This window comes from Tupaia chinensis, unplaced genomic scaffold (assembly GCF_000334495.1).
Source record: "Tupaia chinensis unplaced genomic scaffold, TupChi_1.0 Scaffold146907_1, whole genome shotgun sequence".
Lineage (NCBI taxonomy): Eukaryota > Metazoa > Chordata > Mammalia > Scandentia > Tupaiidae > Tupaia > Tupaia belangeri.
This window is the reverse complement of record NW_006206760.1, coordinates 3,546,631-3,563,382: the sequence shown is the minus strand read 5'-3', so window position 1 is coordinate 3,563,382 and position 16,752 is coordinate 3,546,631. Positions and strand designations below refer to the sequence as shown.

The following is a 16,752-nucleotide window of genomic DNA, read 5'->3' as shown; positions in this document are numbered from 1 at the left end:
GGATGCCTGGTTGTAATATTTATATCTGTTTTATTGGGCTACCCTAGAAATTTTAACAAGCAGCATGAACAAAGAATAGACTCAAAAATATTATTCTCCTGGGGAACTTAGGAGGTTTTCATTCTTATCAACCTGATTGATATGCTAGTCTTATTTAGGATTTGTTTCTCTCTTTTATTAATCTCATAAATAAGACATTATTTTTGGCAGCTAATATTTATTCAGGCGTACCTGAATACATTTTCCATGTATTTGTATGTGACTACTACTTGCATTTCAATCTTTATATTACAGATAGTTTTTCTTCTACTTTCTAAAAAAAGACAGCTAAAAACTTGCTTTTGGCTTATTTTATTTGTGATAGTGTATGTGCATGCACTAGGGAGAAAAAGCATCCTTGGCAAGGTTTCATCCCATGGCAAACCTTCTTTTCCAAACCCTCCAACTCCTCAGGATCTTGGGCATGAGCTCATGCATTCAAGCATATTTTCAAGCCAACCTGGGGCTCCAACACTGCAGCTGGTCATACAGCTGCCAGCACTGTAGTTCAGTTTACTACTGACTAAACTACTAGGCTGAGACTAAAATATCCTTTTTGGACCTTTTCTTGAAAAATAATTTTGTTAGTTACCTAATTCTAGGCTGACAGTTGACTTTCTTGGTGGAATGAAGATAATATTCCACAGTCTTTGGGCTTCTATTTTGTTTATGCAAAGTCAGCTGAAAATATAAATATTATGCTATAGGTAATCTTTCTGGCTGTTTTTGATGTTCTATTGTTTTTCATGTTCTTTATTTTTACTATGAAATGGAATTTCTGTATTTATATTAAATTTTTTTTATTTTCCAAAGGGTGTGTGCAGTTGCCAGAAAGAGAATGAAAGAGAGAGGAAAAAGTGAGAAAGTGCCCCCCCCCATGTGGGTGCTGTTGTAGCTCAGGCTACAATCCCTTCTCCTCCCTTTCTCCCTCTTTCCAGTATTTTGGGCATATCTAGTGTATTATTCAAGCTACTAGATCTGGAACTTGAACCATATGGTCAGCTATGTAGAATCTAGCCACTGACTGGCCCTGGAAATTTTTATACTCTTCTGAGAGTTCATGAAAATACATTTTATGAAAAAACTATGTATGGATTTCAAAAAAATTTGTGTCAAAATAAACTCTCACATTCTGTTTTTCTAACAAAATCTTTTTGGTTGTTCTGTGTGACTCTGAGTCAACTAGGTTTTTTTATTGTTTAAACTGGCTTTCACTCATGGTGTCTTATTTCCTTGCCAGTTTATTGATTGTGGAGGGGCATTATTCCTTAGAATATTTGTTTGCTGAAGTTTGTTAAGGCATTGTTGGAAAGTATAGTTCTCAGACAGCAGTTGTCAATACCAAAACAGTACTATCTTAAAATAAATTATTGACTTGAGATTTGTTAGGCCTTAACGATATGACAAATTCATCCTGCAAGCTTGCATGAAACCTAGCCTGTGAGTACAAATATCAGGAAGATTGTATTTTCTTCCACCTAAGGCCAAGTGTTATGGTATCACCTCAGACTGAAGATACACATCTTTGGGGTCACAACTTCTTGCTAAGTTTTCCAGTTAGAAAACTTGTAATCCTATTATCACTCTGAATGGGGCCCCATATTTTGTCTTCTATCTTCTGCAGATGAGAAAATGCACTTCCAGGTCACCAGAATTTAAAAGAAGCTGAATTAGGGATTCTTAACATTCCAGGATTTTTGCTGTCACTATGCTTCAGCCATTATTCAATCTTAGTTTTATTTCACCTGTGCAAAACATTTGGGAAAAAAATAGATTTTAAGATATTTTATACCAAATTTTAGTTTCTTCTGTGATTTTTGTACAAGTTTCTTTTCCTCGGTATTGCCAAAATCAGAAGTCCAACATTGTTATCTTTTGTAACTTACTCTATTTTTTCCCCCTAAAATGGGTTAAGGTATAAAAATAATAGTGAATTCGTACTAGAAATTTCTGAGATTATTTGCTTAAAGTAATGATATGAAAAAAATAAGGGCACTTACGTATTTTCTTCATGGTATTTACCAAAATCTCCAGTAAAATGTTTAGTAGAAGCGTCAAGAAAGTGTTCCCTTTCGTAGTAGGTGGAAAACATTTGGTCTTATATCTTTAAGATGCCCTTTATTAAGTTGAAGAGGTTTGTTTCTGTTTCTCATTACTGAGTTTTTAGTCTAGGATAGGTATTCAGTTTTGTCAAGTGTTTTCTCCACATCTGTTGAGTGATATTGTTATATTCCTTGTTCTACTGATACAATATATTGCAGAAGTCGATTTTCAGATGTTAAACTAACCTTGCATTTCTATAATAAATCTCACTTGATGATAGTATGTTTATTGCTGGATTCAGAAGGATTTTTGCATCTATATTCATGAAGGATGTATTGGTCTATACTTTTTCTCTGTGTGTGCGTGTGTGTGTGTGTGTGTGTGTGTTTTCTTTCTGATACCTTTGGCTTTGGGTTTAGGATAATAGAAACTTACAGAATGAGTTGATAAGTGTTCTTTTCTCTTGTTTTTTGAAAGGGCTTGTGAAGAATTACTGCTTTTAATAATATATATTTACCAGTTATATACTCTGGAATTGGAATTTTCTCTGTGGGAGGATTTTACACTTGTTAAAATATGTTCATATTGGGACCAGCAGCTGGCATAATGGCTGTGTCACTGGACTCCCATGTAATCGATTGTGGCTCGAGTCCCAGACCTGGGACTTATACTCACACCACACAGGTGTGTGTACATGTCCAAGATCCCGAGAGGAAAATTGAGGAGAAGGGTTTGCAGTATGGCCATCCTTCCTGGGGGGTGATTTTGCTTTCTGTTGCTCTGTCTTTCTGGCGAGTGCTCACATCCTATAGCAAAAACCTCTCCAAAAATAAAAAAAGTTCATATTTTCTTTTTTTTCTTTTATAAGTTTCAGTAGTTTGTACATTTCTAGGAATTTGTTTCATTTAACTTACCTAATTTGTTAGAAATAATGTATTCATGGTATACTAATAATTTTCAACTTTGGTAGCATCAATAGTTATGACTCCTCTTTCATTCCTGATTTTGCTTTGTCTTTCTACTTTTCCTCTTGGTTAACTTAGCCTCTAGTGTATAATTTTATTGATCTTTCAAGAAACCAATTTTGGCTTAATTGTGCTTTGGTTTTGGTGTTGTTTTTTTCTGCTTGTAGTTCATTGATTTTTCACTCTACTCATTTTTTTTCCTTATTTTCCTTTCGTTGGGTTCAGTTTGTTTTTCTTTTTCTAGTTCCTCAAGGTAGAATCTTAAATTACTGATTTGAGGCTTTCCTGCCATAGATATTAAAATATCCAAATTATTTTTTACAGCTACTTTGACTGTATTTCATAGATTTAATGTGTTTTTATTTCATTCAATTAAAAAATTGTTTTTCTTTGTGTATGGTTCTTTGCATGAGTAATAACACCAGATATTTAGAAGTATATTAGACTATCACTATATTAGAGGTACATTGTTCAATTTCCAAATGTCTGGAAATTTCCCAAAATTTATGTTGATTTCTAATTTAATTATGCCAGAGATAGGACCATAGCCATTTCTGATACTCTTAAATTTATGAGTCTTATTTGTGGTCTAGAATATGACCACATATTCATATCATGGGAAATGTTCCACAAGCTCTATAAAATAATACATCCTGATGTTTTACTTCTAGGTATTGTTTTTAAATGTGTTTCTTTGTGTGTTTTTCTGGTTGTATAGTAACTTACCTACCCTACATCTGTAGAATCTTTTTCCCTTTATGTGTATTGCTGATTGTCTGACACAGTTATTTTATTATTTTCATAATTCCCATTATTAAACCTAACTTTCTATGAGTAACCTACTGGTCTAGCTTAGTACAAGTCAGTAATTTCTTATCAAATACCTTTAACCTATAAGACTTCCCCTCTCTCAGTGGATCTGTGTAGGTTGGATAACACATTCAAAGTTTAAACAGTGTTTAAGTCTCCCCAGCTTTTACTTTCATGTGTCTACTGCCCTTGGAAATAGACTTAGTCAGCCAGGAATGTGTAGAACTTTCACCTTTCTGTCATTCAGGAATTTGCTGCTCTCCAGGAAATGACTGTTCATTTCCCTGATCTCCTTATGAAATTTGGAAGAAGTCACAGGCTCGCTGGCTTTACCTATTTCATTACTTCTGAAACTACGACTGCCACTGTGCTGGGCATGGGATTTTTCCAAGTTCAACTACTGATCAAGGGAGCCCTTGTCGAGCAACGAGACTCTTTTTGAGCTGGAGAATAGAGGTGAAGAGTTTGAGTTAAAAGGGAATGGGAGAAATCTCAGGCAAGACTTCCCTCAACTTTCACTCGTCTTACCCAAATTTCAGCTATTTTTTTTAATGAAAAATCACTTCTCAACTTACTTGATACCTTTGGTCTTTGGTTGATTTAGAGAGCTTTAAAACGGTTATATTTACAATTTTGTCAAATTTAATGATTGGTTATCAGGAAGAGAATCCAACAACCTCTTCACAATGTCATAGTCCATCATATATTTTACAACCAGATTCACGAATGACTATTAATGCAGCAAACACAGTCAACTATTTTGATATATGTTAACAGCTTTGTGGAGATTATTTTTTAATTTGGTTTAATTAATATTTCCATTATAATAGCATCTATTTACTCACTTACTTATTGAGTACTTATATTCTCGGATTTGCTCCAGTTTCTATGATATAAAGATGTCTAAGAAAGTCCCAGCCCTCTGGGAATTCAGTCATACAGTGGAAACAAACTAAAAATAATAATTAGACTATGTTAAAGAAGGGACAAATAGCAAGTCAGTCAGGTAGGAGGAGACTTTGAGCTTTTCAGGTCAAAAAAAAGATGTCTTATTCTGCTGTTGTGTTGCTAAACACAAATACCTAGACTGGGTGATTTACAGCAAGTAGATGTTTCCTTGGCTCATGATTCAGTGGCAGCTGGAAAGTTCAAAGCATGGAACCAGCATCACAATATGGTGGAGAGAAGCAAAAAGGTCAAGAAAGATAAGCAGGTACATGTCAAGAGGGAGACTTGGGAGCAGTCCACTCCCACTGGAACTAACCTCTTCTCTTTTCTTATGAGAGCTAGAACTCTACCTCATTAACAACACTAATCCAAGACACCTCTAGAGACTAAACCACTCCAACTAAGCCTTAGCTCTAAAAGTTCTCACCACCTCTCAGTGCTGTTACTTTGGAGACCAGATTCTAATGAACCATTGAGGGACAAACCATTATCCAAATCATAGCAGAAGATAAGTGTAGAAATAGAGTGGTCAATCCAAAGTGGCTGTGACATAGAATTGACAAGATTTTGTGTCATTCAAAGAAGGCAGGATAAATGAGGCTAATTGGATTCAGAGGGCCATGGAAAGTAGACCACATCTTAGGAAGCTACCCAAACAAGAAATTAACCTAAACAATAATTTTTTAAAAAAAGCAAAAAAAAGCCAGGAAGGCTGTTCATATGAATCATCCCCCTTGGGGTGTGATTTCTCACTTTCTGTCTCTCTGTCTCTCTCTGTCTTTCTGGCAAGCGCATGCAGCCTCTAACCTCTCTAAAACAGAAAGATACCTTTATATCTTTGGCTTTAACTTCAGGTGAGGCAAGAGCTACACAAAGTTTCAATCTAGTGAGTCACTTCAACACTCTTATTTTTGGTAATAATTTGGAATTAATCTAAATCCTTGTGTTTGAATTAAGATCAAGATGTTTCAAGGATAATGGCATTGATTAATAATTCTCCCCAACTAATGTATTTCCTGTGAATAACTCAAACAATGCACAGAGACCTTCATTAACTCTGAAACCACCAAGGATTTGTTTAGAAAGCAACCCCTTATGAATCTAATAGTGCTGCCAAAGTGTTAATGCACCTTTTCTAAGCATTAAGGAGCTGGGTAGATACACATGGATGTAATGACTATGTATAAAAATTAAACAATGATGTACTTTGTCTCTGATCCACACTTTTTAGGAGGTCCCCTTTTTGTTTGAGATTCTGCGAGTTATGTTTTCCTGTCTGTGACATTCTAATGTTTTTCATTGCCAACTATCCAGATTTGTCACCGGTATGAATCAGATTCTTTAAATTTAATTAAGCTAACTTATCTGTCACTCATCATAATTAATCCATTCTATTTTAATTACTTTTCCATTTCCAGAGCCAATCATCATCTATTAATGCAAATACAGGAAAATCTGAGTCATCTTTGTAATATAGGTAGGAACACAGAATGCCCATCGGACTGCCTTCACAGAGGTAGGAAGAGTCAAAATTAAGATGATTTGTATTTTGCCAGAAACACAGAAACCAGGAAATAATTTGATGCATCAGTTCATTCATTTATCTCCCAACACCGACTTTCTAAACCCCATCATTCATTTCCCAGAATTTCCCATAGTCGCTTTTAAATCCATCCAATGGCGAATGATAGCATAGGAAGTCTGCATTTTGGAGGTAATTGTGGGGCAGCAATGCTTGTCAGCTTGTCTCTGTCAGCTCGTCTCTGTCACAGGGGCCAGTGTGGGAATTTTTTGTTGTTATTCACTCATTCATTCATTGAGCATGACTAATCACTGGGGATGCAGCACTGAATGAGACAAAAGAGTGTTCCAGCTCTCATTGAGCTCGCATGTTGTGGGGTCCATAGATTGTCAACAAATAAACAACAGTTGTGACAAATCATGTTAGAGATTTAAAATAAGATGATGGAAGATGGCTCAGTGACTTCTGTCGCTGAAGTGCTCAAAGAAGGCTTCTCGGAGGAGGTAGCATTAAATCTAAAAGTTGAATGACAAGAGATGACCACAAAGCTAAGTGTGCCAAGAAGCGGTCACAGCTTGAGCAAAGGCCCAGAAGTGGAAAAGTAATCCAGGAGCCAAATGAAGGCCCGTGCTGCTGGAGTGGTGAGAACAAGGCAAGTGGTAAGGATTAAGCACTGGGGAAACAGACCATTCTACAGGAGGGGTGTGGATTTAATTCCAAGTTCCATGAGGAGCTACTGGAATGTTTTAAACTAGGTAATGATGTGAGCAGGTTGATTGAGAAATGCTTAGTCTGGCTGCTTTGTGGAGGATGGATTAAAGGGAGCAGGTATAGGTCCAGGGAAATGGAGGCTGGATGAGGATGATTTGGGCGTCCATCTAGAAGCACAGGTGTGAGAAGCAGATTAATTCAGGATTTGCTTAGAGGCAGAGAGAGGGAACTTACTGATGGGTTGGCTGTTGAAAGGGTGTGTTTTGAAAAAAGAGAAGAATCCACCAAAGATAATTCAGATTTCCTTTTGTTTCAGAAGCTTTAGAACTTCATCCTCTCTTAAGTTGTTTCTTTGGTCATTTCTACAAGTTGCTTTTCTTTATAGCTGCCTATTTCCATGGCTAGAGCAGACCACAGTGTGACTTCCTAAATTCAGATCTGGGGTTTCCAACCAGGGGACTGTGTGATCTTAGGAGTTTTTCTCAACCTTTTTAACCTTTGAGTTTCCTCATTAAAAAAAAAAAAATGGTACTAATTTTATCAGTTTCATAGGATTATTGTCAGAATGACTAAGAAAACATAAACAGAAATGCATAGGTAATGCTAGACTGCAGGAAGCATTCAGCAAATATGGACGGTTAAGTGCAGTGTTTCCACCCTACTTTACTTACTATAGTGCAATCAGTCTCAGGACTTTTAATATATCCCCAACTTCCGCATCTGGTAATATCTTTTGTTTTCAAGTGATTTTGTTATTTGGGTTTTACAATCTGTTAAGGGCTTTTTGAGAGATTGATTGAATATTATCAGCTTTATTGTGAATTTAGCATTTCCGGCTCTTAAAATAGAGGGAAGGATGTTAGGAATCTGATCTCAAGATTATATAAATTACATGAAAGATTAATAGACTGCCTCTACCAGCATGAATGACACCACGTGGGCCCTATTGGAATGTACCGTCTACAGCTGGGTAGCCTGTTTTCCCTTGGGGCTTAGAACCATATTGGGTTTAAGACTGAAAAAGATCCTATTTGTTGAGATCACAGGGTAATCTAGAAGAACTTGTATGTCTGAATCTTTGCTTTCCCTGTAAACACTGGTTCCTGTCATTCTGCCAGGCTGCAGCTGTGTTTCAGACCCTCATGATGGGTTATTTGCTTCTCAAAATAGGCTTGAGCACAGTAGGAAAATAGAGTAGGTCAACATAGCATATGGTTGAGTTCTCATGGACAGATGTGTTTGAGAATAACAAGGAAACTCTTTCCAATTGTCGCCTTTGTTATAAATGTGGTATGCAAATGTTTCCTAGTTACAGCTGGGATTGAGGTACATTTAGCAAATGATGCTTTTCATGAGATAACACATTAACCTAATTTTTGAAAACTCCTTCTTATGCTCACTGAAGTTACTTGGGCAAAGAACCACTTCCCTTCGCTGTGATAGTCAATGCTGTCGTTGCGGCTCTGTTCAGCCAGGTGGCTTTGGAACCCTTTCCCATGTAAAACATTCAGTATTAAATACATGCCCATTCTATGAGTCTTCTGGCTTGGGTTTCTCTGTTTCTTCTTGTGTTTTTTTAATAACAGGAGATAATCTTTTATTTCCAAGCCTATTCCTTCCCATCTCTGATGTAACAATAAATCCAGTGCCTGGGTGGGGATAATTACTCTGTTAAACTTCTGGTTGACTGAATCTAGAGTGGTTGGGATCTTGCAGTTTGTGATGCTTGCTTCCACAATTTGTCACACTCTTTTTTAAAAAAAGATTTATTTATTTTATTCCATTGGTTACTATTACTTTTTAATTTGATCAGAGAGAGATAGAGCGAAAGGGAAAGTGAGAAAGCAAGCCACTAGGTCCAAGACTGGAACTGCAGTCAGACATGTCGGAATCCAGCGCCTTTGACCACCATACCACCTGCTGGCCCCATACACAATTTACTCTTATTTACTGTGCTGATTGCATAGCTACTGGGTGGATTTTGTGAAAGTCACATTTTTAATATTGAGATAACAATATAGTCTGGAGATTCTTGGAAATCAAGAACTACTATAATCTGTGTGTGGGGTCGAGGGGAGCTTTTATATTTTGTGGAGTTAAAACACCTGACAGCTCTATGATGCTTCCTTCTAGCTCATTCAGAGATACTGTGGTCATAGCTATTTAAGAGCTCAATGTGAAGGCCTACCTGGCCATAAAGAATCAATCATGAATTCTGAGGCCCACAAGCACACTCAGAACTGACCAGTGGGGCTCCTGTCTACCCTCCAGTCATCTTAGGCATGCCTGATGGGGAGGCCCTTTGGAATTAAGAGCAGGTCTGTTTCAGCAAAGAGCCTGTCCATTCACAGTTCAGAACCCCAACTTGATTATGTTTGTTAATATGTATTTTTAACTTTTAATTTTTTTCCAGAACTATGTGTTCAGATATATTCACTCTCTTTATGTTTGTTTTTCTACCACAGACACAGGAGCAGAAAGGCAGGCACTAAAAGAAAATGTGTATCCTAAACTGAGGGAATTCTGCAGAGAAAACTATGGATTGGAATTTCAGGTAATTCTAATACTCATCTCATTTTTAATTATGTCAGCTAAGTAACTAGTGTTTGTTTCTTGACTTTTATAACATCCAAGTCATGACAAGTTTCAGATCCTGAACATTTTCATTTCTTTGAGCATGAGTTTAAAAAAAAATGGAAAGTAGAAATAAAATATTTAGTCATTTTTGATATATTGTACTTTTTATGTTGTACATTTGGGGCCTCTGCCTGGTATTTGCTCATTTTTTTCTTTAAACTGCATTTATTTGCCTTTTTGACAGTCTCCACTGTTTTCAAAAAGGTGAAGGTTGCTGAGCACCTGCCTTGAAGCTATGTCTCCAGAAATGTTTTGCATCTGAAAATCAGAACAAATTTTTATATACTACTTTCTTTCAGTAGACTGGCCAGTCCATGCCTTTTAGTTTTTGTGGTTTTTGTTTGTTTGTTTGTTTGTTTTGGGGGGGAGGGTTAGAGGTTTTTGCTATAGGGTGCATGCACTCGCCAGAAAGACAGAGAAGGAGAGACAGAAAGCGAGAAATCCCCCCCCCCCCGGGGGGGATGACCATGTCTCAGACCCTTCTCTTCCATTCTCCTCTCGGGACCTTGGGCATGCACACACATGCACCTGGCATGAGTTTAAGCCACTGATTCAGAACTCAAATCTGGTTCAACTACATGGGAATCCAGTGACATAGCCATTACACCAACTGCTGGTCCTGCCTTTTAGTTTTTATACATATTGTAGAATATCCTTTTTCCAGGACCAACAGATGGCATAACGGTTATGTCACTGGACTCCCACGTAGTCTACCACCATTTGAGTCCAAGACCCAGTGGCTTAAAACTCACGCATGGCATATGTGCATGCATGCCCAAAATCCGAGAGGAGAATAGAGGAGAAGGGATTACTGTGTGGTCATCCCCCTCTTGGGGGTGATTTCTCACTTTCTGTCTTCCTGTCTCTCTCAGTCTTTCTGGTAAGCACACACGCCCTATAGCAAAAAATCTCTATTAAAAAAAATATATATATATATCCTTTTTGGTATGCATTTCAGGGTTTTCCCATTTACAAAAAAAAAAAAAAATCAGCCTTTCATTGATAGTACATGTCGTTGCTAGGTTTTGCGAATACCTGACATTTTTATACACCATTGATTTTGAAATCTAATTTTTAAAAAAGTACTTGAAAACATTAGATGTAACTTGGATATCTAAAATTTGAAAAAAGAAATGGCTCCTCCACCTGATAACATTATTCAGTCAGAATTTTTTTTATCCTCCTTTACAATAGAAATCTTAACTCCAGTGCTATCTAAACTGCACATCAACATTGTCAAGTAATGCACATGTAATAACCATTGGTGGTGCAGGAGTGCAAAGCGCCCCTTTGTTAGTGGAAGAAAAATTCCCCCTTTTTGTTTTCTCCTGGATAAGTATTTTACCTCAGTGTGTCTCAGGATGCCTTCAATATGATGGATACAGAAATAGTCCTCAGGAACTCAGTAATGGCTTCTCTCTCATTGCACAATGTCAGCCAGCAGCAGGCCACTGTGACACACACATTGAATAGTTACTCATAAGTCACCATTTACTTGATCAATTGTGAACCTAAATTAAATTCCTTGTCATGAATTCAGCACTACCTTTTCCAAAGAGTCTGGTTCCACCGATAACAGAGTCTCAATTGTTAACAAAACTTCCAATCTGTCAAGATTCCCAAAGACTGGTACGTTCCTTGGGGACTCAATTACCATAGAGGAAGAAACATGTTTGAACACATTAATCCCATCTTTGAGTTGTTCCATTTAACAGCAGTTTTGTCGGTAGAGGGAGGAAGTTGTTGAGCTGCAGAACAACCTCCATAAACATCTTATTGGCTGAAAGAAGGAAGAGAAAAGTATATTTTTCTGTTATGAGGTAGGCACAGAACAAGAGATATAGCCAAAGGGACGCTGTAGAAAGCAAGGCCCATCAAATACATGAATGACGGGGATCGTGGTGAGCAGGCACACTGAATCAATGAGATGCTGGACAGTCGTGGAGACAGCGGTGACTGTGGAAGATGTGGAACTGCCCTAGGAGTGACATGACCTGCCCATCCTTCAGTTCAGTGTCTAAAATAGGCATGGCAACAGCTTATATGTCCAAGGTTGTGTCTAGTTCGTTTTGTGTATAATAGCAGAAAATAACCAAAGTGATTGATTTATGAGTATACAAATACAGATTTACTCAGCTCACATTTTGGAGGTCTATGAGTCTCCTCTGATGGGATTTCTCTGGCTACTTCACAGCCTGGTAGTGTGCAGGACAGTGTGGTCTGAGTTCCATGTGGGTCTCTCTCTTTATAAACCCACCAGGGGTCCCTGGGAACCCACCCTGATGACTTTCATCCTAATGTAGTTGCCAAAACCCCACCTTTCAACACCATAATTGGATCAAGTTTTTATACTTTTAATCCACATCAGTTTCCATGGGACATAGTCAAACTACAGCAGGTTGTGATTCTAAAGTTAAATATGCAAGGTTGCATTTGCTTCCCAGCTGTTAAACTGAACAGGACTGCAAATATATAGTATCTAAATCTTCTAAGAATATACTTTTGATATAGTCTTTTATGGTACGTTAATTATAGATCACTTCCTTGAGGATATGTTTTCCAGAGAGAGTTCTCTTTTCTCAACAAAATATGGTGGGCTTCATGAAAAGTCAGTTTACCCACATGGTATTCCGATTCCGTCTTTGCTTGTGCATTGAACTATGAAGAAATGAATTCCCTAGAGGAACACAAATATATTCAGTTCATTCTTCCTGTTTCACCTCCTGGATCCTATTCAGTCTTATCTCCTCTCCCCCTTGCTCATTGCCCTAGAGCTACATGTGCTTCTTTTGCTTCCCTGAATACTCCCAGCCATTCCCACATGAGGGTGTTGCCTTGGTATTCTCTCTGCCAGGGATACTCACCCCTTCATCTTCATAGGGTTGCTTGCTCTCTCTCTCTCTTTCTCTCTCCCTCCCTCCCTTTCTCTCTCTCTCTCTCTCTCGGGGGTTTGTTTATATTTTTTATTTTAATTTATTTTATACATTCATCACTATATATCACTTAGCTTGTACAGTGAATTTACCCAACATGAATGTAATTCACACCAGTCCAATGGAGAATTCTATACATGTAATTATCAACAGATAATAATTCCTTTCTGTGTCCCCTCAATGTCTTACCACTCTATTTTTCTCCTTAATTTCTTTCCTCATGTTCTCCCTCTTCTCCCACCCTCTTCCCACACTGTCTTCAGTATCCATAACCATTTCTTATTGTACCTCCGGTCTCCATGGAAATGTCACTTCTTATTGATGCTTACCTTCTCTCCCAGTTCAAACTACCTCCCGTGGTGCTCTCTTATAAGTCACACCATTTTAGTTTCTCACATGGGCTGTGTCAGCATCAGGCAGTTTCCTTATTCATAGGCTTGCTTATTGTCCTTCTCCCATTGACTAGGAAGTTCCATAAGAACAGCAGTTTGTCTGTCTTCGTAACAACTACATTTCTGGTCTTAGAATAGTGTCTGGTATGTAGAAAAATGCCATAAGAATTTGGTAACGGTATTAACAAATACCTGCAAAAAATGAGGACTCAAACATTACTTGCTTAAGAAAGCCTTCCTTGATCTCCACCTTCCCATCCCTCCTAGGATAGGCTAAATAACCTCTGCTTTGTCCCCCTAAAATTCAATACGTAACTCCAAATCATTTATCCAACTTACTCAACAAGTATTTTGTTGAGTACTGACCACATGTCAGTCAGTATTCACAGTGCTGAGAATACAAACCAAATAGGCTCTCCTCTATAGAGCTTCCAGTATCCTTGGAGGAGGCAGAAGGAACACAGATTTGGTGTTACCACAAATAACAGAGGCAATTTCTGCACTTTATCGAAATAAATGCTTTTACAAAAAATCAAGCAGAGTAAGGAGGGTTAAGGAAGGGTCGTCAAAGAAAACTCAGTGATAAGATGACCTTTGAGCGGAGATCTTCAGAAAGAAGATGACAGAGCAAGTCATGCAGATGTCTAGGAGAGGAGGAGACCAGGCTCCAGGACCATGGAATAGAATCTGAGATGGGGAGCATGTTTTTAACATTCTATAAACAATAAAGAAGACAAGTGGGGGTGAAGAGAGTCAGGGAAATAATTATAGATGACATCCAAGTCATACGTGGGACCTCGTGGGTCAAGATTAAGACTAAGAATTTTACTAAACAAGAAGGGAGAGAGCGATGGTGATGTGACTTACCTTTAAGAGGTTTGCTCAGGTGCTATGAGTAGATTAGTATGGCGGAGTAATGTAGAAGCAGGAAGATAGTGTAAGCAAGATGTGATTGTGGCAGAATCTATAGTGTGTGTTGGAGACCATGAGACATTATCTGGTTAGGGACAGTTTTCATTATCTGTCTATAAGGTTTAAAAGTTCTCAGGACTAAACTTGTGTCTCATTCAACTTATCTCTGGGGTTAGTCAAGTAGCTGGCACATAGTAAGTCAGTTAGGTAAACTTTTATTAAAATATTGGGTCATCACAAAAGTCATGATGTATTTTTATGTTTTCCTATGCAAAAATGCATCATGACTTTTCTGACGATCCAATTTGTTGATAGAATGTACAGCTAAATTTTAAGCATACCCACATGCCTTTGATCTATGTGTTTATTCAGCAGACTATAGTGTAGAATTTCCTTTATTTTTTCATTTCTAAGAAATTTAATGAAAATGCACCAAACTCTAATTCTGTGAGTTTCAATATGCTATATACTGGGTCATTGGAAAGGTCATGATGTATTTTTCTATGCAAAAAATGCATCTTCACTTTTGCAAAGATCCGACATTAAGATATACATGGGGCTCTCCAGTGGCATGGTGGTTAGGGTGGCTGGATCCCACATAGCCAACTTCACGTCCATGTCAAGTTCATGTCCTGGACCTGGTGGCTTGAAAATCATGCCAGGTTGGGACCACCAGATAGTATAATGATTACATCATTGGACTCCCACACAGTTGACCCTGCTTCAAGTCCTGGACCCAGTGGCTTCAAACTCGCACTAGGCATATGTGTGTGCATGCCCAAAACCCCAAGAAGAGAATGGAAGGAGAGGGATTGTGGCATGGCCACCTGCCCCTGGGGATTATTTCTCACTTTTTGTCTCTCTGTCTCTCCAGCAAGCACACATGCCCTAGAGCAAAAAATCTCTCTCAAAAGAAAAGAAAATCATGCCAGGCACATGTGCATGCATGCCTAAAATCAAGAGAGGAGAGTGGAGGAGAAAAGATTGTAGAATGGCCATCCCCTAGGGGGTAATTAATCACTTTCTCTCATGCTCTGTATCTGGCAAGCACATGTGCCCCATAGCAAAAAAAAAAAAAAAAAAAAATACACACAATGGAATGGAAACAGCTGAGTGGAAAGAACATCAAGCCTACTCAGATCAAAGAACACCTGAACACCTGTAACTTCAGAAATAGAAATTGAATTTAAATAATATGTTGTTTGATTTGCCAATGTTCATTAAATGCCCTTGGTTACAGAGGCTAGAAAGAAGAAGGGAAATGAAAAGGGAGAGTAAAGACTGAGGTAAAAGCAGATGCCTCAGGACCCAGGAACTATCGGGCCTGTGATTTCTCCCACAGATATTACCCATTCTCCTCTCCATCCCCACCACCAGAACCCTGGGTTAAAACCCTCATTCCTTCAAATATTGGATGAACAAAGATCATCTTCAATGGTCTCTTTTTCTTTTCACTCTCAAAAGTTGCTAACACTTGAGAAAGAGACTATTTTTCGTCTGTTTTTAAGTTCACACAGTCTGCAGCAGAGTTCAGCCTTTAGTGAGGTGTCAGCAGGGTAGGTAATGGAAATGCCTACACTTCACCCCTCCAGACTAATCTTATTTAAATGTCATGTTGTCAATTCTTTTGCTTAAGAGGTTTTCCTTGTTCCCTGCTACCTTGGAGGTCTCCCATAATGTGACCCCAGCAGTCACTCTGCTTCATCCCCCACTCTCCCAGCATAAGTGGTCCATGCCATTCACAGCCTGTTCTTTTTTTGTTTTTGTGTTTTGGTTTGGTTTTTGTTTTTTGGTTTTTTTTGTTTTTTGAGAGATTTTTGCTATAGGGCACGTGTGCCCACCAGAAAGACTGAGAGAGACAGCGAGAAATCACCCCCCAGGGGACATGGCCACACCACAATAACTTCTCCTCCATTTTCCTCTCGGGATCTTGGGCATGCACGCACATGTGCCCGGCGTGACTTTAAGCCACTGGGTCTGGGACTCAAACCATGGTCGACTACATGGGAGTCCAGTAACATAGCCATGATGCCAACTGCTGATCCCAATCGTAGCCTGTTCTTGAGCCCATCTTGCTGACCATTCATTTCTGACTCTGAAATCTCACTCGCTATATCTATTTGGTCGACAGAAAAGTCATGATGACCAAATATCTCAATTATGCCTCCCAGAAATGCCCTGTCTTCACCCTCATCCAACTTACACACCATCCTTCATAATCCGGTTCAACCCCCAGCTTTCCATGTTTGCCATTCCCAAATATCCCCTTCTGTGCTGTGTTGTCATAATTAAATGGTGGCCCCTCATAGCTCTGCTGGTATTCTGAGCCAAAAATAAACATAGTTAGGGCAGGGGTCTTTAAAAGGGATATTCAAGTGACCTGCATGCTTCAGGCATTTCCATTGTCAAAGCAGTTTTCATGTGAGTCCACTCACTCCTTCAGAATACCTCCTCTTAGTCAACTTCTTTCATGAACAACTTGTATATATCTCATTTCATCTTAGTTACCGTAACTCATAACTCTCCCTTTTCTTTATTTCCAGCATCAGGTAAATCCCAAAGACCCACTGATTCTACCTGCCTAAACACTTCTCCTATCTGTCCACTTTTTCAGGTGTGTACCGGTGTCATCTTGATGGTTGCCATAGATACCCTAAGTGGTCTATTTCACTTCATCTCTTCCTTCTCCTCCCTCAGACCAACCCTCTGCCCACCCTATCCCCAGTCAGTCCTCCACAATATTGCTACAGTGATCTTTATGAAGCATAGATCGGCCTCTGTCATCTACAAAACATAATCTATTCTTAGCATGCCAGACAGGGTTCTTTTTTCTATTCCTG

At 38.5% G+C, this 16,752-nt stretch overlaps 1 protein-coding gene across 1 annotated transcript in view; it reads left to right on the top strand.

Annotated features, from left to right (window-relative positions):
- NWD2 (NACHT and WD repeat domain containing 2) overlaps positions 1–16,752 on the top strand; it is a 160,540-nt gene that overhangs the window by 59,669 nt on the left and 84,119 nt on the right. Inside the window, exon 2 of the mRNA XM_006169260.3 lies at positions 9,504–9,592. Within this exon, the coding sequence (XP_006169322.1) occupies positions 9,504–9,592 (89 nt within the window). The remainder of the gene's footprint in view (positions 1–9,503; positions 9,593–16,752) is intronic.